This window comes from Otolemur garnettii, unplaced genomic scaffold (assembly GCF_000181295.1).
Source record: "Otolemur garnettii isolate 467f Iridium unplaced genomic scaffold, OtoGar3 scaffold00041, whole genome shotgun sequence".
Taxonomy (NCBI): domain Eukaryota; kingdom Metazoa; phylum Chordata; class Mammalia; order Primates; family Galagidae; genus Otolemur; species Otolemur garnettii.
The window spans coordinates 8,108,949-8,133,959 of NW_003852436.1; the positions used below are offsets into that span (position 1 = coordinate 8,108,949).

The 25,011-nt window shown below is 40.3% G+C and overlaps 1 protein-coding gene across 3 annotated transcripts in view; it reads right to left on the minus strand.

The window, feature by feature from the left end:
- Window positions 1–25,011, minus strand: part of NR3C2 (nuclear receptor subfamily 3 group C member 2) — a 335,410-nt gene that overhangs the window by 87,810 nt on the left and 222,589 nt on the right. For all 3 annotated transcript variants that reach the window (XM_023513433.1, XM_023513434.1, XM_023513432.1), the window contains exon 4: window positions 6,960–7,076. In XM_023513433.1, coding sequence (XP_023369201.1) covers window positions 6,960–7,076 — 117 coding nt within the window. The remainder of the gene's footprint in view (window positions 1–6,959; window positions 7,077–25,011) is intronic.

Sequence of the window (25,011 nt, forward strand, 5' to 3'; positions counted from 1 at the left end):
CTCAGCCTCCCAGAGGGCTGGGATTTCAGGGTTGAGCCAGGCATCCCAGCCTGGTTTCTGGGTCTTCCTCGTCCCACTTCCCCTCTTATTCCTGTACTTCATTTTTAAAAGTATTTCACAGCAGGTGACTTACGGATGGCTCTTCTTTTCTTTGTTCCTTTCTGTGCAGAGATCATTCCATTGGCTAGCTGTGTGTCTTATTCTTTTCTGCCTAGGAGCATTACTAGTCTCAGGCTTCCTTTCTAATTCAAAATTATGAGATTTCAATTTTATTACAAAACATGCTTGTGCTATTAATAAACTAGAAGAGATAAGAAAAATATGTAGCCATAATCTTACTTCGCTGACAAACCATTTTTGGCGTTCTAAGATTTCCTCGTCTCTTGACTCATGAAAAACTTTTCATGCTCTCGTCATAATAGCAGAGTAAGTAACCTAAATCATTTGCGTGCTAATTTTTCCTTTATTAGTTGCTTATTTCAGAAAGTCTTCCATACTGTTATAAAATGTTTACAGCCACGATTTTACTGGCTCATTAAGTTTTGCATTGTGTGGATGAGTTTTATTTTAATATTTTCATCCATTGTGTGGATGAGTTTTAATTTAATATTTTCTTGGCTGTGGTTCCCTTCTTGACACCAAGAGCATTTATTTCTTTGAACAATCTTCAGCATTAGTGTTCTATTTCCCTTCCCTTTGCACTGAGCTACCTTCTCTCCACCCCCCCTAAAAGTGACAGCAATGTCTGTCTTGGCCTTTCCCTCCCCCATCTGAGATCATTTTCATGTGACAAGTCCCATTCCAGGAGCGAAAGGTGGACCCGATATGGTCGCCTGTAATGGACCCTGTTACACTGAATAAAGTGATTCCTGGGATTAAAGAAAGCTACAGATACTTGTTGGAACTAAGCTGGAACCAGGAGTAGAAACCAAGTTTAGAAACATCTTGTGGCTTGTAAAGTCTAAATTTTTTAAGCTACAGGAAGCAAGCCTTTTTGAAAGGCTTCATTAATGAAGTGTGACAGTGGGCTCTTAGCATATCCACAGAAAAATGAAACAAGGGGGTGGTTTTGAAGGTAGAAAAACGATTGGATTAGGATCCTTAGGCTGCATGTTTCAGGTCTCTATACCATCTTGGACTCCAAATTCCTCATCTGTGAAATGGGAGGACTGGAAAAGAAAACCTCTAAGACCCCTGCCCCCCTGTGCTCTGTGACCAGCGGGCAGTCAAGCGAGGGGCACTGCAAAGGACTCATTCTCGGTCTAAGGACCAGTTAACTTTAGTGCTGTGCTTTATATATAGCTTTCCATCTACAGGAGAAACTCTGATCACCCTTTCAGAATACTGGCAGGTAAAGGGGAAGCAATTAAGATTAATTCACTTAGAGACAGCCATACAAAGCAGCTGATTCTCATGTGTACAGCATCAGCCCACTGTGGGATCCACTAATGGAACTATAGCAAGAATGGCAGGCTCAGCTTGGGACCCAAGAGCAGCTATTTTCCTTTCAATTTCTCTGTTGACATTCTCACATCTTCTGCAGTATTTTCTATTGCATGCAGCCTACATCCCAGCTGGATTTTAAAGAAAAGGAATCCTACTTGTGGCAGGAAGGAGGGAAGGGAAAAGAGAAGGGACACATTTTATGGCTTCAGGACAAATGCACACACGCTTCCTTCCTTCCCTCCACTTGCTAAGGGACAAGGGTTTAGGGGCACGGACATGCATGCTAGCCAACCAAAAGGATAGGAAAAAATTCTTCTAAAGTATTTTGAATTTTGTTCCTGGAATCCTGATCCTTTACTAAAAGAAAAGGTCTTCCAAGTGTTATACTACCTTGCCATCTGCTTTCTCTCCCAAACAGGTCTTGGGGAGGAGAGCGGGTAAAAAGAAATGAACCAGTCCTGCTTTGCTAAGAAGAATGTGAGAGAGACTAGAACATGCATAGTAAGGTTCTAATTTAATTCCAATTTTTAATTTTAGGACTTGCTTTATGTTAAAGGTTGCCTTTCTTGTTCCCAGATTGAATTGAAAAACAAGGCTTGGAAGGAAATTATAAAGGGACAGTGTTACAATGCACATTACCACAACTGAACAACTAGCAACAGTTAATTATTTAATTCATGAGCCATAAGTTGTTAAATTATAACCTGAGCCTAAAGAAAATACCACTCTCATAAGCACCCATTTTCATTCTGCCTGTTTCCGACTCCCTACTTTCAATGACCTCAAGATTTGAAGTGAGCTCTCTCTAGTAACTTTTTTTTATTTTTAACTCAGACCCACAAAATCTATCCTGTATATACAGAAGCCAATAATAAATGATGTGAATTTTGTATCGTGTCCTATGCCAAATCTTACTTACAGGTAATTGTAGGTGGTGGGAGTAAACCCCCGTGTACCATGGCTGCCCTTGATGGAGCAGCTGAGCCCCTCTGGGGCTCCGACCCTGGACCTGCTCTGTACAGCAGAGCGATGCTGGCATGGCATTTGAGACCAGGAACAGAGACCGGGGTTCTGGCTTTGCATCCGTAAACCAGCTTTTAAACCTTCCTTTGCCCCCATTGACTCACTTGTACAATGGACGTATTAAGAGTACGTATCTCATACTGTTGCTTATGAGGCTTACACGGGATGACACATATCTAGGCTTAGCAGAGTGCTAAAAACACAGCAAGCCCTCAAAAATGTCAGCTGTTGATACATGTATTCAACAAATAGCCAGTAAACACCTACTTTGTACCAAGCACTGTTCTAGTCATTGGGGATAAAGCAATGGAAAAAAACAAACAAAAATTCTTCCTTTGATGGAATGTATTATCCAGCAGAAAATGATACCTAACCCTTAGTTTTTGTTATTATTTACTATTTTTGCTAAGTCAATGGGTCTCAATGCCCCCGGGCACATTCAGCAAAGTTTGGGGACACTGTTAGTTGTCACAACTAGGGGAGAGTAGCTTGTTGCTGACATCTAGCAGGGACGCTGATCAGCATTCTGTCTTGTGGGAGGTAGTCCTCTACCACAAAGAGCCATCGGGATCAAATGTCAACTCTGCAGAGGCTGAGAAACCCAGTTCTAAAGGTTAGTTTAACCTTGGTCAATCCTTAAAACATTCTTTGAGATAAGAATTCTAAGTACAGTATTTTCTTATTATTTTATAGTAACTATGTATTGTAGAGTACAATATCACTGTATCTGATACACATGTTTATAGTAATATTTACATGTTATATACTATATAAACATAAAAATTATATACAGATACTTTAAAACATATTTTCCTAGCATGCACTTTTTTAAAAATTCAAACGATTTTACGAAATAGACTGAGTTCACATTACAACCAATATTAAATTATTAACAGTGTTTCCTGATCCTTTCTCTCATGCTACAGGAAGAGGTCTTCTGAGCCACGTCTGTGATGATTTGGACAGCAGAACAAAGGGGCAGCGTGCTGTACAGGAACCCCAGACCAGGAGCACAGAGGCCTGGGATCAAGTGCCTGGGCAAGGTATTTAAGTTCTCTGGGCACCAGAGGCCGCCACCACCAAAACATGGGGCCATATGCCTTTCCTGGGGACTCAGTAGGTATGAAATGAGATAACGTGTGAATGCACCATGGAAGCTACAATGAGCTTTACCACCACCAACCAACGTGCTTCCTCTGAACTCCTTTTGCCCTACACTCACTCTGTGCTCACCACAGCCCCAGAGGCAGTAATGCTGATCAACGCAAGGTGAAGGTAAAGAAATTGGGGCACAGAGAAGGGTGACCTGATCAGGTTCGAGGTCAGTGAGTAGCAGAACACAGATTCCCCCCATACACACCCCATGCAGTCTGGTTCCTTAGCGTCCTCTTCGCTAGTGTGGACCTGTCCTCCTGTTATTTAACACACGTCCCCACATAGCAGGCTTGCCAGGCCACACTCACCCTCCTCTTGACTTCTAAGAATTTCTCTGTACTCCAGGCAGCCATGTTTACTCCCTCATCCTGACCAGCCAGACAACAAATTCATTCATCAAAGCTAAGAATGGAGTCTCATGGGATTAAGTTTTTGAATTATCTTATTTCTTTTCAATAGATAGTATGTGTATACAATATATGCCTGTGGCACAACACAAAATTCAAAAGCACAAGAGGACACACGGTGACAACTGGCTCTCAGTCCTAGCCTTGTTTTCCAGCTACCCAAATCCTTTCTGTTCAAACAACCACCAGTATCTTGTATATCAGAGGTTCTCAACCTGTGGGTGGTGACCCACAGGAACTGTATTAAAGGGTCACGGCATTAGGAAGGTTGAGAACTGCTGCTGTATATCATTCAGAAATGTTCTACACAATGTTATTTTCTCTAAAACAGATATGTAACTTGCATACAACAGTATACAAAATATATCATTTAGTGAGCTGATATTTTTGCTAAACAATATTTGGGAGATTGGTCCATTGTCATGCACACAAAGCTCTCTTTATTTTTATTAATGTCTGAAGTATTCTGTAATTTATTTAATTAATCCTGAACAGATGAATATTTAATGTATTTCTGATATTTCACAATGCTCCAATGAATATTTTATGCATGTATCATTTCTTACATTGCAAAAATATACATAAGATATATTCCTAAAAGTGGAATTGAGTCAAAGGGTACATGCCTTTTAACATTTTATTGAAATAGCTAAATTGCTCTCCATAGGGGAGGTACCAGTTTATACTCCCACCTAAAAGGCATGAACTCACCAATGAGTTTGACTTTATTTCTATACTCTCATCAAACAATGTCATAAAAATGTTTTATCCTTGTCAATCAGTAAAAAATTACATATTGTTGCATTTTAATTTGCATTTCTATTATTATGAAATTTAGAATCTTTTCATGTCTTTTAAGAACCAACTGTATTTCATTTATCTGTGGTTTTTCTGTTCATATCCTTTACCTGTTTTTCTAATGAGTTGTTTTTTTTTTCCTCTTATGAAATTGCAAGGGCTTTGTATCTATGAGGAAAATTAACCATTTGTCCCTAAGATGTACATATTTCCTCCAGTTTCATATTATTTGCCTTGGCAATAAAAACTGATTTGTAAACTGTGTTGGTTTTCTCACTCTTTTGCTTTTATAGCTTCTGAGTTCATTTCATATACTCATCCCTTGGAATTTGTCCACAGGGCATTGGTTCCAGGAGTTTTTTGAGGAACTCAAAATCCACAAATTCTCAAGCCCCTTATATAAAAACATGGTTATTTGCATATTAACTTATGCACTTCCTCCCATATACATTAAATCACCTCTTGATTATATAATACCTAATACAACATAAATGCTGTATAAATAGTTGCTACATTTTTTTGTTATTGTTGTAATTTTTTTTAAGACAGAGTCTCACTCTGTCACCCTCAGTAGAGTGCTATGGTGTCACAGCTCACAGCAACCTCTAGCTCCTGGGCGTAGGCAATTCTCTTGCCTCAGCTTCCTGAGTAGTTGGGACTACAGGTGCCCGCCACAATGCCCGGCTATATTTTTTTGTTGCAGTTTGGCCAGGACTGGGTTTGAACCCACCACCTTCAGTATATGGGGTGGGCGCCCTACTCACTGAGCCACAGGTGTCACCACCCTATATTGTTATTTTTTATTACCTTTTTCCCCCAAGTATTTTCAAACTATGGTTGGTTGAATTTGCAGATGTGAAAGACTTAGGAAGGTCTTTCCTATTTGGAGAGTATAAAAAGAAACTCATTCTTAATTTTTTTTTTAGTATCTCTATGGTCATTTTTCAAAATTTAAATCTTTGAGGCACCAGGATGGTGTATAGTAAGAGTTGGCGTTCAACTTTCTTGTTTTCCAGATGGTTATCCAGCTGCCATAATACTTCTTATTCAATAATTTATCCTTTCCCCACCGATCTGAAATGCCAGCTTTATTATGTGCAAAATTCTCACATTATTGAATCTATTTCTTGACTTTATGTTTGATAATCAATAAGCAAATACTACAGACGATTCTAATTACTGTAGTTGTACAACATGCTTTCCTATCTGGCAGGGCTACTTCCTCATTTTATTTTTTCCCAGAATTTTCCTGGCTCTTTTTTAGGAAGTTAGAATAATCAACTGGAATTTTTCTTAGGATTAAGTTATATTTGTTTATTAACTAGGGGAAAACTTACACATTTAGGATGCTGGTTCTTCCTATCTCTAGATGCTGTATACTTTTGCATTTGGGTCTAGTATATTACTTCTTCCCTCCTTAGATGAGCCTCTGTAACATTTTAAAGTGGTTTAACTTTTCTTTTTTTGTAGAGACAGAGTCTCTCTCTATCACCCTCGGTAGAGTGCCCTGGCGTCACACAGCTCACAGCAACCTCCAACTCCTGGGCTTAGCGGATTCTCTTGCCTCAGCCTCCCAAATAGCTGGGACTATAATGCCCGGCTATTTTTTTGTTGAAGTTTGGCCGGGGCCAGGTTTGAACCCACCACCCTCGGTATATGTGGCTGGTGCCCTATCCCATGAGCCATAGACAACGCTTATTATTATTTTTTTTTTTTGTATAGGTCTTCCTTCATTATGCTTACTCCCTAAAGTTAGGGATGTATTCCTATCTCGGTAATGTTATCACATGGAGGTCTAATTTCTAAGCAGATACGACAATAAAAACTGTTAGTTATGGGTTTATATAAAAACTCATTCATTTTTGTTTTGGTTTTGGTTAAGCGCCCAGTTCTTGAAACTTAACAAACTCAGGATTGAAAAATTCACTAGGATGACAGCCGTACAACATCCCTTCTAAATTCCAGCTCAGATATATTTTTCTCCTTAAATGTTTTAGAATAAAAACATTCAATTCAATTTTTAGAAGCCACTGCCCCATGTGAGCTTCACCTTCCATCTGGGGAGTGCACAGATCCTCAGGTGTTAGAGTAACACTAACATTTTTATAAGACTAAAAACACAAAACTTACCTCCCAAATTCATTCCAGCTTGAAGACACTTCTGAAGTCTGCAGGCAGGACAATTCTTTCTTCGAATCTTATCAATAATGCAATCATTTCTTCCAGCACATAAATAGTTATGTTGCCCTGATTAAAATAATAAGAAACCATTGTTAAACTATCATACTAGAATAAAATACTAATACATATAATCAGAACACAAAGTTTCCTCTTTCTTGCCATGACATCTTTTTCAAAACATAGACAGGAAACCTGACTTATGGACAATAGTATGGACAAGGAGGGGTCAGCTTAATGCTGCTAAAACTTTCAGATTGCATAAGTTTACACTATACAGTAGAACCTCAGTAAGTTGACCAAGAGTCTGTCATAGACTGTGGCACATTAATTGTGGCACAACAATATTATCAGGCTTTCTGTATTCTGCTTCCAAGAAGTGACTACCTTTTAGGAAGCCACTTTACTGATTCTGGCACTTCTTCTTATGAGCAGTGGCAATAATTATTTTCTTACTTATGTCACAGAATTGTTGTAAGGTTTGCATAAGACACTGCTACAACATGGCCTTAAAATTTTATTTTGAAAGTGGGAATTCTTCTCCATGACATAATATTAATCAGTTACCATCATTACTATGGTTATTAATTGCCCTCGTGTAATTATGTATACCTACCTGTATTCATTAAAAGCCTTCAATTTGGTTTATTATTTTTCTAAAGACAATATATGGAGGTGATCAACATAAGGAACTAGGCCTACTGTACTGATACGTACATGCGGTGCATGGCTAGTCGATGAATATTAGGTCAATTTAAGGAGGTGGTCAATATAGCGAGGTGGCCAACTATGGAGGCTTTACTGTATTTATTTCCAAATTGATAATTATATAATAAGAGACAAATTTCTCCATTGTTTAAATTTTTTGATAGCTGCCTGGGTTCATGCAATGGTGCAAATTTTCTGCAGACATCATAATAGCAACCATCTAAAACCCTGCTGTAGCTGCTTAATGCCTGATCACCATTTACACGTGATACCAGCAGGAAGACTTTGAAATGATACAGCTGGAAATGTTTAACTACTTCATTCTGTGAACCAACCTGGAACTAAAAATATAATTCAGATGGGGACACAGCATAGGCTAAGAGAGTGCCAGTTCTTGGCAATAGCCAGGAAATTGTAGCCTAACTCTGTTATTTATTCAGAAATAGCTCCTGGTCATCCATAGGTAGGTACCAGGCAGGCAGGTAATCTTGTTAACTTTCATTCAACTGGGGAAGACAGGTAATAGACAAGGTGATCAGAAAACAATGCAAAATGTTAGGTAGTAACAAAGTGCCAGGGAGCAAATGAAGGGAAGGGGTGCGTAATACAATGGAGGAGACAGAGGGTTCTGAAATTTTAGAGCAACAGGGAGGGAATCATGGGAAGGCGAGTTTCACTTTATTCATCTTATTATTTTATTTTATGATATTTTATCTTTTATTTATTTTTAGAGACAGGGTCTCATTTTTGCTCATCTCAAACTCCTGAGCTCAAGCAATCCACCCATATGCCCAGCCTAGGGAAAGTGATTTTAAATAAAGTCTAAAAATCCTTCAGCATAACTGTGCAGGTATTGGGGGCAGTGGGAGAAAGTATACCAGGCAGAGAGTAAAGCAAATGAGGTAGGGGCAAGGGCGAGGAGGGATACCAGGCAGGTTTTAGGAACAGCAGGGATACCAGAGAGAAGGAGCAGAAAAGAACGAGCAGAGAGTAAGAAAAGACAAGCATAACGCACTGATGTGAGCCAGAGCCTGTAGGAATTTGGAAGTCATATTGACGACTTGGTGGCTTCCTATCTCAGACTAGGGGCCAGACTCCAGAGAGGTTACTAGATAACGATTTACTTCTCATAGCATCCCTCTGACTGGTGTGCTAAAATCTGACTGCAGTGGACTAAGGACAGAAGCAGGGAGATGAGGGGTGGGAGGCGATTATCATCACCTCGCGGAGAGATGAGGGTGGCTGAGTCAGTGTAGCAGCAATGACCTGGTGAGAAGTGGTCACGCTCTCCTTGCATTCTGAAGGAAGAGTTGCTAAGATCTGCTGACAGACAGAAGGAAAAAGGGAGTTAAGGAGGAACTCAAGCTTCTTGGGCTAAATAAGCAGAAAAAACAGAACTACCATTAATTGAAAAGGGGAAGATGGCAGAAGTCTGCATGGGGTTCATGGGGAATTACTCCAGTCTTAGACATAAAGTCTAAGTCATGGGGAGTAGGGAGGACGCAGACAGGCATCCAAGTGGAGGTGGTGGCAGTTAGAGCCACAGCCCCAGAGTTAGGGAGAGGGCTGGAGTGGAGATGTCATGTCAGCCTACAGATGTTATTTTAAGCCATAAGACTGGGTGAGGTCCTATGGTAGGTAAACAGAGACTGGGGAGAGAAGGTGGGTGTGAGTCACAGGTCACTGAAAATACGCAGACAAAGAAGAGAGGGAGCCCACTGATCACTGTAACAAAAGGAACAGTCTCCAAGACATGCCCTTCAGTCTAGTACCATCACTTCACATGGTCAAGAATTACTAAGTAAAGCAAATACTCAATAATGTGCATTGCTTAATGTGAGTGAAATAATTTAATCTACAGCACATTCTCTGAGATATTTCTAGTTGATCTTAGTAATAACAACAATAAAACAGTGGTAATAGAATACAGAAATTTGGGCAGAGCCTGTGGCTCAGTGAGTAGGGTGCTGGCCCCATATACCAAGGGTGGTGAGTTCAAACCCGGCCCTGGCCAAACTGCAACAAAAAAATAGCTGGGCATTGTGGTGGGTGCTTGTAGTCCCAATTACTTAGGAGGCTGAGGCAAGAGAATCCCCTAAGCCCAAGAGCTGAAGGTTGCTGTGAGCTGTGAAGCCACAGCACTCTACCAAGGGTAACAAAGTGAGACTCTGTCTCAAAAAAAAAAAAAATACAGAAATTTATCAAAGTGAAGAAATGAAACTTCATTATAATAATCTAATATCTTTTTTTTAAAAAAAATTGAAGGCTCTTAATGAATACAGGTAGGTGTACATAATGACACAAGGGCAATCAATATCCATAGTAACGATGGTAACCGATTAATATTATATCATTAAGAATTCTCACTTTCAAAATAAAATTATAAGGCCATGTTACAGTAGTATCTTATGTAAGCTTGACAACAATCCTATGAGATAGGTGAGAAAATTATTATTATCGCCATTGTCCATAAGAAGAAGTGCTAGAATCGGTAAAGTGGCTTCCTAAAAAGTCGCTTTTTGGGAGCAGAATACAGAAAGTCTGATAATACTGCTGTGCCACAATTAATTTGCAACATAATTTACTGATTGTCTAATAGGACACTGATAAAGTGCTCTTTGGGAATGAGAAGCCAAGGACTATTGTTTGAGTAAACATTTGAGTAGCCAGCATCTCTGTTGGCATTAGCATTATGTACCTTTTACATGGTAGTTGACTGAATACAAAACCTACACATCTACAACACACACTGTAATGAATAAACTTTGCAGTCCAAAGAAATGACTAAAGGTAATTTTGTTTTAATTCAGTAAGCACTTATGGGGAACCCCCAATGTGTGCAAGGCCACAAAACATTTGCATCTGGGGTACCCTACTCTGATGTAGTCTAAGGTTTTTTCCACTTTCTATCAATTTATCATCAACAAGACTTTTAGATTGTAGGCATACAAGACATAGCCACTGTCTTACCTACATACTAGAATATTTTCTTTTCTGGGCACTCAAAAGCAGAGACTTTCAAAAGCTAGAACTGTTCTATTAAGAGTTTTAAAAGATAAATAACCCCTACAAATCCTATACATTATGTGTATCACTATGTATCCCATAAATGTGTGCAATTCGGTGTCAATTAAAAAAGACAATATATCTCAAAAAAAAAAAAAAAAGACAATATATCTCAAAAAAAAGAAAAAAAGGAAAATCCATGTTCCTCCTGCAACAATTGTAACAATTACAAAATGATTCTCTTCCTGATACAATGTTTCATTTTCCACAAACGGGGGATAGAGTTGTAACGTACTGCTGCAGACACATCATGATGGTTTTTGATTTCATCATTTATATTTCTAATGGGGTAAATATTACAGATTTTAACTGTACCGACATGTATTGTGTGTCTCATTCTTGAATCCATATTAAAACAACCACCACAACAAAAACAAGAGAATGCATTGAGAAGACTTGAAAAACTTTTGATCAGATTATGTATTATTTAAGTACCGTGTTCTCCTAGTGTTAAGACAGTTATAATTCAGAATACATCACAACTCATGCTTTCAGGGGTAAGTGATTTCTACTATAATGCTCACATAAGGCAGATAACCAGAATGCTGAGGACCAGACAGTGGAAGTCTGAACGACCAGCTAAGACACTCAGATTTTCATGCAGTAGGCCATAGGATGCCACTGCAGATTCTTGCTTAGACCGTGTGAGTTTCAGAGTCATGTTTTAGAAATGTAAATCTGAAGATTATGCAACAGGAATGGAAGGAGGGGACACCATTAACAGTTCACTTGAAAGTTCTCAGAGATGGCCTCTGAGCAAATGAGTAGCTTAGTTATTATTAGAATATACAGCCACAGGAATGATCCTGTAGTTTAAAAAAAATCAGTGGTAAACAAAACAAAGTTGCATTTCTCACTTATAATATCTGTTGTGAGGAAAATTCTGCTTCTAGTATGGCAGAATAGCTTAAATCAAATAAAACTCCCCCAGATTATTGTAAGCTGTCCACCAAGGGAGTGGGGGCAGACAGGAAGATGTGAAGGCACTGGGGGGTGACCAACGGTAGGCAGAAGCTGGATGAAAATGGGCTTTTGAAAAAAAAAGAGAATCACTCTCTAGGTAAGATTTATGTTTGAATGGCTTTCCCCCAAAGGCCTTGTACTCCATGTAGAGCAGGGAGGCGGGAAACCAAGCAGAATGCTGCAGACTTACAGACCCCAAAGTGCAGAGAACAGACCTGAGGACTGCCAGAGCAGCTAGAAATTAAAGAAAAAGTTCTGGAAAGGAGGGTCTCTTGGTTGGGAAGGGAAGAAGGGAAGGAGAGATAAAGTCTACATATTAACCTACCTGTTCATCCTTCCATATACTTTAAATAACCTCTAGATTACTCATAATACCTAGTACATAGTATCTAGTAAATGTTATATAAATAGTGGTTATATTGTGTTGAATATTTTATATTATTTTTAATTGCAGTGTTGCTTCTACTTTTTTCTTTGGATATTTTTGATCCATGTTTGGTTGAATCCATGACCCATGGAAACGGAGTGCTAATTACATCCTTAATCTCCGAAGCAGTGTTTTTCAACCTTTTTTTTTTTTTTTTTAATCTCATGGCTAATTGATAATCTTTAAAAATTTTTGTGACACACCTCAGATCCTCCCACAGCACACTGGTTGAAAATCAGTGCTCTAGAATAATGATTCTTTGGCATCAGCATCAATCTAAGAACCCCTGAAATTTAAATTCACAGTCCTTACTCCAAATTTAGTAATTCAGAAACTCTGGGATAGCGCCTACAAATCTGGGCTTTCCATAACCATAATTCTGACATACACTAATATTTGAGAAACACTAATGTGACATGACCACTGGAATATTAACAAATGTAGCTCTCAATAACCAAGAGAGGCATAAAATAGAATACTAACAAATGACCAAAACAAGACAGAAAAGGAAAGACAAGTGAACATCTAACAGAGGGAACAAAAAGAAAATGCCAAAACAGAAGGGATGAATCCAGGTATTATATAACAGTAAGTACATTAAATGTAAATGGTTTAAACACTAATTAAAAGTCAAAAGGTCATTCAGGCATGGTAACTTATGCCTGTAATCCTAGCACTTTGGGCAGCTGAGGTAGAAGGTTTGCGTGAGCCAGGAGTTCAAGACCAGCCTAAGCAAAATCAAGACCCCATCTCTACAAAAAAAATAAAAAAATCAGATGGGCATAGTGATGCATTCCCATAATCCCAGCTACTCAAGAGGCTGAGGCAGGATGATTGCTTGAGACCTTGAGTTTGAGGGTGCAGTGAGCTATGATGATGCACTCTAGCCAAGCCAGAGCAAGACCCTGTCACAAAAATAAATAAGTAAATGAACATGTCAGAGGTGGCAGACTAGATTGAAAAAACAAGACTCGAGTGTGTGCTAAAATGCATCTTAAATATCAAAATAGAGACAGGTTAAAGGCTAACAATGCAAACCCTGACCACAGGAAACTGACGTGACTGTATTAATAGTAGATAAAAAGACTGAAGATGAAAAAAATCAAAGATAAAGATTATGATTTCATAACCACTGAATTGAGGTTTAATAATCCTAAATATCTGTGCATCTAATAGCAGAATTTCAAAATACATCAAGCAAAAATTGACAAATCTTAAAGAAAAAGAAGATGAATTAATAACCATCTCTTATCTCAGCAATTAAAAGAATAATCACTGGAAAACCAGTAGGGATAAGAAGATGTGAACAATATCATCAAACATCTTGACTTAATTAACAAACAGGTAACACAACTGCACAGCACACATGTTCTTTTAAAGAATAGGTAGAACACTCACTGAGCCAGAACATATCCTGAATTATAAAACAATTTTTGAATTGTAAAAGAAGTAAAATCATGCAAATATGTTTTCTGAACATAAAGGGATTGCATTAGAAATCAATAACAAAAAAGTATCTAAAAGAGCCCCATGTAGCTGAAAATTCAGCAACATAATCTATGGGTCAAAGAAGAAATCACAGGGAAAATTACTGAATATTTCAAACTAAATGATAATGAAAATTTAACTTTCTAAATTTATGATATACAGTAAAAGCAGTACTTAGCAAAAAAAAAAAAAATTTAGCTTTATAAACATATTAGAAAAGAAGAAAGGTTTACAAAAATTGATGACCTAAGATTCTTTCTTAAGAAACAAGAGAAACTAAACCCAAAATAATAGAAGTAATGAAATAATAATGAGTAGAAATCAATGAAAAGAAAAAGATCAGCAACAGAGAAAAACTAACAAAGCCAAGAGATGATTAAATTAGGCAAATGCAGTTAGGCTGGGAATTCTGTTCCATGTCTTCTCACTCCAGGCCTCAGAATGATGGAGCCACCATAGGGAGTGTCAGTCTAATGGTAGAGGGTCTGTATAATCTGTCCTAAGAAGCCTAACACAGCCCAGCCCAGAAGGGAGGACAATTCTTGCTCAGATCCAGTGCAATGACCCCAGCCAACCACAAGGGGGCCAGGAGTTGGAATCTTGCCTGGGCCCAGGGGCATGGAGCTGGAAATACTTGGGGACCCTCTCCAGAGAGGACCTCAGTGATGGGGAAATGAGAAGATATGATTCAGCCTCTATAAGACAAGTTTCTCTCAGAAGTAGTAAACCTTTCACGTTATTGTTTTGTTTTTTGATGAATTAATTTTAACAGATGAAGATTAGGTTAAATCTGTAAACAGCTTAATTTTCAAAAACATTAATGGGAAGCTGACACCATCTTACACATTTCATTTTTGAAGAAAATAAACATCCATGGGATATTTCAATAAAGAATGTTTACCAGCTGGATGAAAGTATTTCAAATTGTATATAGAAACAACACACTGTACCCCATGATAGTATTAATGTACACAGCTATGATTTAATAAAAAAAAAAAGAATGTAATTAATCTATCACCCCAAAGTTAAAAAAACCCACAACTAGTCTATCAATACTGGTATACTAATATTTATTATACTCTAGCATTCGTATAATAAATTGGAAACCAGGAAATTAAAAGCTTTAGAAGAAATGCAAATGTCCCGCAATTTTCAAATAGATGATTATTATTTATTCTTATAGAAACTTAAAGTTTTGTCCAGTTAGGTGACAGTAAGCACTGTACTCAAGATACTCCAAAGGAAAAAACATAGACATTTCCATAAAATGAGGAGAAATAATAGCTTAAAGTAAATGGGATATGATTTGAACACTCAAACATGTCCATTTAAAATAAAACATTTTTTTCTTTTTGAGACAAAGTCTCACTGTGTTGCTTTGGGTAGAGTGCCATGGTGTCATAGCTCACAGCAACCTCCAACTCCTGGGCTCAAGTGATCCTCTTTTCTCAGCCTCCCGAGCAGCTGGGATTAAAGGTACCTGCCATAATGCCCAGCTAATTTTTAGAGATGGGATCTTGCTCTTGCTCAAATTTCTGACCTCCAGCAATCCACCCATGTTAGCCTCCCAGAGAGCTGGGATTACAGGTGTGAACCACCATGCCTGGCCCTTGAAATAAAACTTTTGAATAAAATTTTCTAAGCCTCCATCCACTTGTATCCTGGTGCTTGACTGGGCCTTAAAGAGTCTATAAGCTTGTGGAGAAAGGAGAGACACTACAGACAGCCTGGTAATAATCGAAACTGAATAAATACTGGAAGAATGAATGAACGGTTACTTACCAAGTATGATACACATACAAGATATGTATGTCACTTATATGCTGTATATGGACAGAACCTACAGTACTGAGTGTTCACAGAAGACCTATTGGCTCCTAAGTAACTGGTTTACAAACGAGTCACACACACAATCATTTTTGCCCCATCTCTAGTATTCTACCTTTCAAACTAGCCCCCCTCTTCTACCAATTAAGTAGAAGAACTCTGAGGACCTGAGAGGAAGCAGTAGATGGTGTTTTGAAAGGCAGAAATATCTTAACCCAGGGGTAGAATCCTAAACAAGGATTTTGGGCCTTCTTGGCACCCTAGATCCTAAAATAATTCCCCCCATTCAGTCCACATCATTCTCCACTGCAGTTGGTTAGGTTGCCTTAAATCATAGCCTTCACAGAATCATTTGAATGTAAGAGCATTTTAAGAATGAAAAATCTGTCCAGTAGGGCTCAGGGAACTTCAGTCACTCATCTGCCTGTGTGCACTAGTTCAACAAACCTCCCGGCTGGGGCTGTGGCAGCTTTTTGGACACAAGGCAGCCATTCTAGAAAATATAAAGCCTCCAAGGTTAGAATAAATCTGGAAGAAGTACAGAGACACTTAGGTCAAATGGTACATGTGTAACACAAATTTTAAGACTTACAGAAAACAAGACACGTTCAAATAAGAGGGAAAATGCCTTATGGATTTTAAATAAAGTTGAGTTCAAAAATAAAAAAAAACAAAGGTATCACTTTTTTCCAATTGTTTTAAGCCATAGCATTGCCTTTAACTGTAGAATAATTTATGTTTAAAAGCTATTTTCATTATCTTAAAGGTGACTGAACTCAATGAAAAAAATTTTTTATGAGTTTTATTTTGTAAGTTTAAGTTACCAAAATAGAAATTCTTCTTCTTTCTTTATTTTTTTTGATTCTCAATGAAAATTATTTTAAAATTTTTAATTACTTTGAAATCAAGAACCAACGTATGCTGTGTACTTGGGCTCTTCCCAAATGAGAAAATACAGATCGTGTGACACAAGAGCCCTAAAGCACGAATAAATCAAGACCCAGAAAAGAAGGGGGAATGGAGGGCAGTGAGGAGCTTTGTCACCAGACACACCTAGGTCCTAGAGCTAACTCAGTCAATAAGCAACTGAGAGACCCTCGGCCAAATGGCTGAAGGTTTCCAAGCCCAGGTATCTCAATCTATAGAATGGAGATAGTAATGCCTACTTTCTAGGCTGCTATATAGCCTCCAATGAACATGCATATAGCAAGAGGCATAAAGCCTGGCCCTGAAATAAGGGCTCAAAAGGGAAATAAAATAAAATGGTGGGGCAGTGGAGTTACCATCCATCATCTACTTGGTTAGTTTACTCTTTGAAAAAACTGGGAAAACTCAAAGAACACAATCAACTGTTAATTCAGTATAAATGAGTTTAGAGTATCCTGCAGGAGCAGGATGTCACCACTGAGTTAGGGAAGGGCTCTTGAGGAGAAGAGCCCACTTGAGACGAGACAAGTACGAGGCAGCTCTGATCCCGTCTTCAAGTCAACTGGCAAGGATGTCAGCGTGTCGAACTGCATCAGAGTGAACACAGGATAAAAAGCCAGGACTTTCCAATCTGTTTGTACCTTAGCAAAGGACTCTAGGCTAGGGCCCAGGATCAAACACTAGTGTCAGATTCTGGAAAGCTCCTGAGGTTTCTTGACTGTTTTTCAGTATTACCTAACTTCAAAACTCTTATGAGTACACAGGCACACATGTCTGGGGCCAAAGGAAAGATGGGCCCGGAGGCTGCACTCCATTCTGCAGGAGCCTTGAGGAACTGCACCCCAGTGAGAGAGGGTGGAGGGAGCAGATGCTCAGGGATGAACAGGTCGAGCAGAAAGGCCTTCAAGAAGACAAAGAGGTTCTGGGATGTACAATGTGTTCCCAGACAATAATTCAATTCCATTTCACAAAGATTTTTTAAAGCCATGTGAAGACACAAAACCTAGTCCACTCTGGCTAAGACTTTATGCTCTGGGGGGTGGAACGATGTTGGGGGGAAACAGAAACGACTGAGATAAACCACGTGGATTGATATGGCGTGACTTTAGAAGGAAGTAATCGCATCTGGGGTGGGGGATGCGGAAGCCTTTACAGAGGAAGCAAGCATCTGAGGTCAGCTTCAAGGAGGGTCTTAGATTTGAAACGTGGAGAGGAGAGGTGTACAGGTGTTCTAGGCAAAGGATCAGCCCAGGGAGAGGCAGGAACACAGCTGAGTGTGCCTGGTCTGGGTGGCTGACGCCCAGGGAGGTGGGAAATGGGAGGTCTCCTCTCAGTCTGGTAACACAAAGATGTCCAGGAGGCTGCCAGTGCCCTCTGAGTCCACAGCCCCTTTCTCTTGTCTGGGTTTCAGATCCACACATCCACCTATTCCCTGAATGTCTCCACCCGAATGTCTCTGCCCTTTCACAAATCAAATGTCATTCCACAGTCAACAGGCAGTCTATATTCCCAAATTTAAAGCGACAACCCACTGCTGAACCAGAAGCCTCAGGGTCATGCTTGATTTCCGCCCCTTCACCCCAGGATCCTCTAGGTCCCATTGCTCACGAAGTCTAGAGTTTCTCGTGAGTCCACGAATCCTTCCTCTTCTTACTCCGGGCTCTCTTGGTGAAACTTCTGAACTACAGAGTTTGAATCCTTCCTTACTCTGTGTGTGACCTCAGATAAGTTGCTGAACTGTCTGTACCTCCGTTGCCTGATTTGTTAGTGGGAGTTATAAAAGTGCTGATCTCGTGCATTTGGGTAAGAACTACATCCCATAAAGCACTTCACACAGTCACTGGCATGCAGTTAGGATTCAAGGAATCACCGCATTGCTGCCATCATCATCGCGTGACTACCACTGTTATGTACTCCTGCGTCTTCTTATAATTGTACAGGACTTGTAACTAGTGTACCTGCCTCTGCTAATTGACCACTTCAAATCTAATAATTCTTTAACTTTAACTTAAAAGCTTTAAAAAGTTACTTCTTACATAGACTTCAATATGCTAAACAAGAAAAGAACTACCCTGGTTGAAATGAAGCCCCACCCCCATGCTACTCTCCATTGGCAGTGGTCAGTGGCTCGCACTCCCCTGGAAACCCAGGGCTCCTTGGAACACCTGCTCAGGGCTGCTCATCCACCCACAAGCTATCCATCCTCCATGCAGCCCTCACAGTGACCCTTCGGAATCAAAAACTCTGTTATGGCATCGTCTGCTGAAAGGCCTTCTAGGGGCCCTTCACTGCCTCAACTCTTGAGTCTAAGCTTTTAAGCACCATATTCAACATTCCAGTGAGCCACTGAGGCACAGGGCGAGGCTGAGGGCAGGTCAGAGACGTAATGTGGGGAGCAAATTTAGGGCCGTTTCAGGAAAAGTAACCAAAACTCAGATCAGAGCATGCGATCCGCTAACATGGGATTATTCTTACTAGTGGTTTTAATGTTCAGGTTTTATTGTTACTACTATTGAAGTTCAAAACAATTTGTGGCTTATGTTAACAAAGTGAAAAACCCATAAGATTGGTTCTCTGTATATTTGTATCTCTTCAGATGTACAGACTTACAGGTCCACCCTGAATTCTAAATGTCAGTGTTACAGACACCCTGAAACATGGATGAGAGTGGGGCCCGCAGTGCCCATTTCCCCGACCTGCTGACCCTGGCTAATGTCCAGCCCTACCTAGTAGTAACACTTTGGTGCATCTCCACCCCTCCCCCCATCCCTGCTATTATCTTTTTTTTTCTCCTTAAATCTTAGGGAGGAGACCTATACCTGTTTTTCTCAAGCTCAATTTCACATTCACTGACACATATAACTCCTGCAGCTCTCTGTCAGTGCCCTGCTCCTCTAACCACATCTGGAAAAACCACTCTATCCTCAACAAGCCTGACTGATAATCGGGGTAGCAAAACCCAGGGAAAGTTAGATGCGAAAAGAACCAGGTTCCAGAAGCCCTAAAGCTACGGCAAACATCTACAAATACCCTATAGAATCTGTTCTGTTTTTAATTTCAGATTGATATGAGGGTACAAATGTTTAGGCCACACTGTTTTCATTTCTAAGGTAAAGTTCAAGTTGAAGTCGAGCCCTTCACCCGGGGGTGTGCTGAAGACCCTCGTATTGTGCACATGAGGTGAGATCCCGCCAATTGCCCTCCCTCTTCCCTCCCCTCTGTTTTTCTTTTCCGTAGGTGTATAGTTGTTTATATATTGGTTTTACGTTTGTATTGAGGACAAGGTACTTTTTTTCCATTCTGCCCTAAAGAATCTTTAAAGAAGGACCCAGAGCAGAAGGTGCTTGAACTACATGTTATGAACAGAATGCCCCAACTTCTATGTTTTGAAACACTGGCTTATCATGCTTTGAGAGCACAGCCCTTTACACACAGGGGAATGATGGCAGTAAGTAAGACAAACACAGTCGCTAGATTTGCCCCTGGCCCAGCACCCAGATTCCTTCCCATCCCCCCCCGAGAAGCAGAGCCGGGGCCTCAGATGAAGCCTCCAAGAGGGGAAGCTTCTGCCTCACTCCTGAGTTCTCCTCCCAGGTGGAGAACGTGCCCAGATGTCACATCTCAGGCCTCTTGTATCTCCTTTACTCACTGTGCTCGGGGGACACTGAGAGTGAGTCTGCCTGGCAGCCGCAGCACCTCTTCCTCCTCTCAGGGAAGAACCCGCTCAGGAAGGAGGAACTCAGCCTCGGTCTTGGGGAGATCTGCCTTGATCCGGCTGTGCAGTGCCTGGGGCTAGTTCTTGGGCTCAGGCCACAGACCCTTTTGACTCTTATACCAGGAGTCACTTATTTCTCCAAAACAGGGTGAGACTTTATCTTCCACTAGCCACTCCTTTTCTTTGTAACTCAGTTTGTTCAGAATCACAGTGGGAAAATGTGCTATGTAGCGGGTCCCTTAGAAACAGAGAGAAGCTAACGTGAGTCCCTGAGGCTCAGATCTCAGTAAGGGACACGGCAAGTGAGTTCTGGATCTTGAGTCCTGCAACCAGGGTCCCAGGGTTGCCCCAGTCATCCCACTTCTCCTACATCTTACTCCCTACTTCTCGGTTCCCTTGCTTGGGAGCTCATTAAAAAGCAGGGAACCCAGAGGAGGAGGTCACATGGGAATCTAAATGGTGGGGTATGAATCTCTCGATGACAGTTAAGGCAAAGCTTAAACCCTTTTGCTGTTTTCATTTTCCATTTAAAAAAACATGCCTGTCAAATAAATTTCACCCAGAGAATTTTGTTTTCCTTTAAAACCTTATTTTTATGCTTCGTATGTTATATAAAATGTTTTCTTTTTCACATCATGAAGCTTCAAGAGTTTAACTAAAAGGGACAGTGACTTATAAAACAGTTTATCACTATCTAAAGTGATATATTGCTTGGTAATTTGTTAGATGCCAGAGCCTTTAGCAAATCTGAGGGTTTAGTTGTTGTTATTTATTCAAACACAAGCACAGAGTATCTATCTCTTCACTAACTACCCCTCACGGGAATTCTAGAATAACCAAATCTTATACACAGTATAAATTTCCCTTTTTCCAAAAAACAGAAACAAAACCAAAAACATTTATTTTCAGCATCAGAAAGGCAATTTCACCAAATCCCTTTTAATATTAACTTTTCGCTTAAATCTCTCCCTCATTTTTAAAGGTCCATTTGTTGTCCTGCCGTAAGACTTTTTTTTTTTTTTTAAAGCAGTTGTCAACTGCCCAGCAACAGCAGCCTGTGTTTGCAGTCACTATTTTGGGCTACATCACATGTCACTTACATAACCTTATTTAACTGCTCTTGAACTGGTTCGAACAACCTGGGAAACAGATTAGGGCAGTCTCAGCAAATTCCCTCATTGCAGATTCTGATGGGCGATTTCCCACCCCGCTACTCCCCCTCCCCCCCATCTTATAATGTTGTATGGTGCGTTAAGACGGTGTCCAACAAGAACTGGTTATTCATTGTTAGAGCCAACTAAAACATTCGTTAATTAACTTCCTCTGCTCAGTTTAAACCAGTCCGGTCTGCCCATAATAAACCAAGGAACAATGATCCCCTGCTGCTGAGCTTTATGAGAGAGCCTGGATTAACGTGTTTTCAAATGCCAGGGGGGAGAAAGAACCGACTGGAGAAATAAGTTCAGGTCGCCTTTGCCACCTTGAAACACAAAGCTTTTGAAGTTATGTTTTTAGGAGTCTAAGATTTTAATTTAGAAGTCAGACTGGGACATACATTTTTCCCTGTGGTGTTTCAAGAGTTCTTCCCATGTGGGGGGAAGCACAAATTTCCCAAATAAACCTTCTTCTTGTTGTGAAAGGTATTAGCTTTTTGGGTTTTAAAAAAAATGCAACTTTTAATTACCATAAAAAATGTAAACATATTCGTGAAAGGTAAAATGTTATATGACAAAAATCCAGGTGCTGTAAGATTTGAACCTTGAGAAACACTTACCAAGGTGTGCAGTAAGAGAAAACAAGGAAGCTATTGACAAGGAATAAGGAACATTATTTCAAGAGGAGTGACTTTCGCCTTACACGCATTCAGTACTAGGAATTTGACATAGTTGTGCTTCACTATGCAAAAACATCTGTTATCTAGATAAACTAGTACGTTATCCAGGGCAGTGGGCGGGGAAACTGACATTTGGTGAATTCCCATTAGGTCACAGGCACTTTACCAATCATATAATTTAATTGTTTAAAAAAATCCTGTGTGGGGAACCCTGTGAGATTAGTCTTATTATTCCCATTTTATCAGGTAAGAGATACTCAGAGAGGCTAAATCATGTGGCCCGTTTAGGTGAGATTCATATTGGAGCATTTTCCTCGTGACACTTACTCTGTCTATGGCTCCAGACACGTTGGAAGTATCCTTAAGATACAACTAGTGGCAAAATGGCGCAGAAGCTGTCAGCAGGGAAAGACATGGTGGGGCTGCCTTACAAACGAGGCATAGACTCAAACATCATTAACCACTCTGATGCTGGTGAACGGGAACCATGTAAATTTAGGCATACCCGGAACTGAGATTACACCCTACGCAGGATGCCAAATGTATTTATATACTGCCTAATCCACCACTCTTTGTCTGATCTAAAAAGACCTTTAAATCCCAGGCCTGGAAACCGACAAGTTTACTGCCCTTAATAAAAATTAAAAAATTCATCCTGTGTGCTGGGTTCCCAGTGATCAGATTTCTCCCCCACCCTGCTCCCCTGAACAGCTAATCCCCCAAGACCTCAAAAGTAGACATGAGGCCAGGGTAGAAAGAGGGGCCTGTGGTTCAGCCACTTTGGCTTCTAACTATTTAAGATTTGGAGGTTTCAACACAGTTTGGCGGGTCCTTACTTACCATGTCAGGCATAGCCCAGTTTCTGGACACCAGTTTAACTCTAGACCTAAATGAAATCCAGATGAGAGCTGATAAAAGACAACTGTATCATAAACTTCTACCAACAATCTAAGTGTTTGCTAGAAAAAAAAATGAGGAAACCTTTTGATATTATATTGTTTTGCTACACACACATATCCGATTAGACTAGTTTGGCGTACATGATATAATGCACATGGTGCAACATTGAAGATGTGCCTAGGACTTACAGGGAAAGGCTCTCTCCCCCTTCCCTGTCCTCTAGCCACCCTGTTTCCTTCCCCCAAGGCAAACCACTGTTATCAATTTCTCTGGATCCTTGCAGAGGTTTTTCTAGGATACATGTTTTTTAACCACAGTAAATATGCTGTTCATTAAGTTAGGCATTTATTAATTCAATGTGTCTGCTTGCTATTTTATTAATTCAACAAATAATTATTGGGTGGCTATTACATGCCGGTTATAGCACTGGGCAGAGAGATGAATAAGACGAGATCCTTGTCCTTCGGGGACTCATAATCTAGTGTGGGAAAGAGGGTCCTAAGCAAATTAAACCCTGGGGCAAGAACAACACAGGGATAAGTGCTGCAGGAATAGGAGAGGAAAGCAGCTCTGCTTTAAATCTGAAAAGCCTTCACCAATGAAATAACATTAGATTTGCATCTCTGAGAATGTTTATTGGATGGAAATGGAGTTAGAGAAGTTTCCCAACCAGAGAAACAACTTACTAAGCTGAGGGAATAAATGTGTCAGACGCCATCATATATGTGGAGCCTCCACCGCTGACCACCTGCCTACACTGACCACCTCAAGTTGACCTCCTTTTCATAGACCAGACATGCACCACATGCATGTATCAGTGCAGGAGGCTTTGTTCTCTGTGTTGACTGCCTCTGTAAGCTTGACCAGTTTGTTACAGTCCCTTGGTGGTCAACACACAGAGGTTTTACTGTATTTTAGGAGAGGTGAATGCGATGTCTGGAGCACAGTGGAGGGGATGTGTGGAAGTAGGAAATGATAAGACTGTGAGGACTTATTCTGCCACGTTCTATGGTTCGGATATGAATTTTCAGGCAATGGGGAAGGCAGTCCAGGTCTAATTTGGGTTTTAGGAATTTCTCTGCAGGGCCTCAGTGGAAGAAGTCCCAGAGCAAAGGCAAACAGACTGAGATAAGCTCAGATCCAGGTTACTCTTTCCAAAGAGGGCAGTGATGAGATGCAGTTTCAAACTAATCATCTGCATCTCTGCTGCTCCCTGGTCCCAAACTTGTTCCATCTCTTAATTGCCTCAGCAGCAACTCGTCCAGATGAGAAAAGCTGACGCCGTTCTCAATCCCTTCCTTCTGGTCCTCTGTGCAAATACTCACACTTTTTAAATTTTATAACTCAGTGTTGTTGACTTCTACCTTCTTGGTCCCATCATTGTCTTAAAAAAATAGATGATGTGTGTGCTTGAGATAAAAATGGCAGCCTCTGCGTTACCTACTCAGCTTGCCAAAGCAGAGCAGATATTTTCTGCTTTAACATTCCAAACTTGCCAGTTCCCCTTTTATCCAATTATTCCCAATAGAAATGACTCACAATTCCAGTCTGTTTGACTGAAAATTCTTGTGCTTATGATGGAAAAAGTGGCAAATGTGGGCACACTAGAACTTTGTACAAGGTTATTTTACCACTTGGAGTTGAATTAGGTGAGAAAGGGAGGCAGGGAGAGGAACTGTGGGAAGCTGAGCTGACCAGCCTTTGTTCTCTGAAACAGGAGGAGCTGTCTGCTGAGAAGGAGAAGGGCAGGGCCGGATGAGGGACCAGATGGGAAGTATGTTGCCACAGCCTTGCAAATATGACCGATAGCAAAGCGAGGAGGACTCAAGCTTGCTGAGTATCAACTATGCTCTAGGATACTAGGCTGGGAAAGTTAACATTCTTGCCACGTTCAATGCTTAGGATGGATCGAGGAGATTATCTCATGTCCTGAACACGGAAATAAGTACCTGTCCATGTTGTTTCATGTGGCGACGGCAGGATTCGAACTCAGGTCTGACAATAGCCCCTGCTCACCAGTGTTAGCTGGTAAGTCACACAGGAGCAATTTGGAAACCTTAACATGCATGAACACACCTAGATCATGCTTTGTATAAGAGACTTGTCATATACATTTCAACATTGTACATTTGATCATTGGACTAAATTG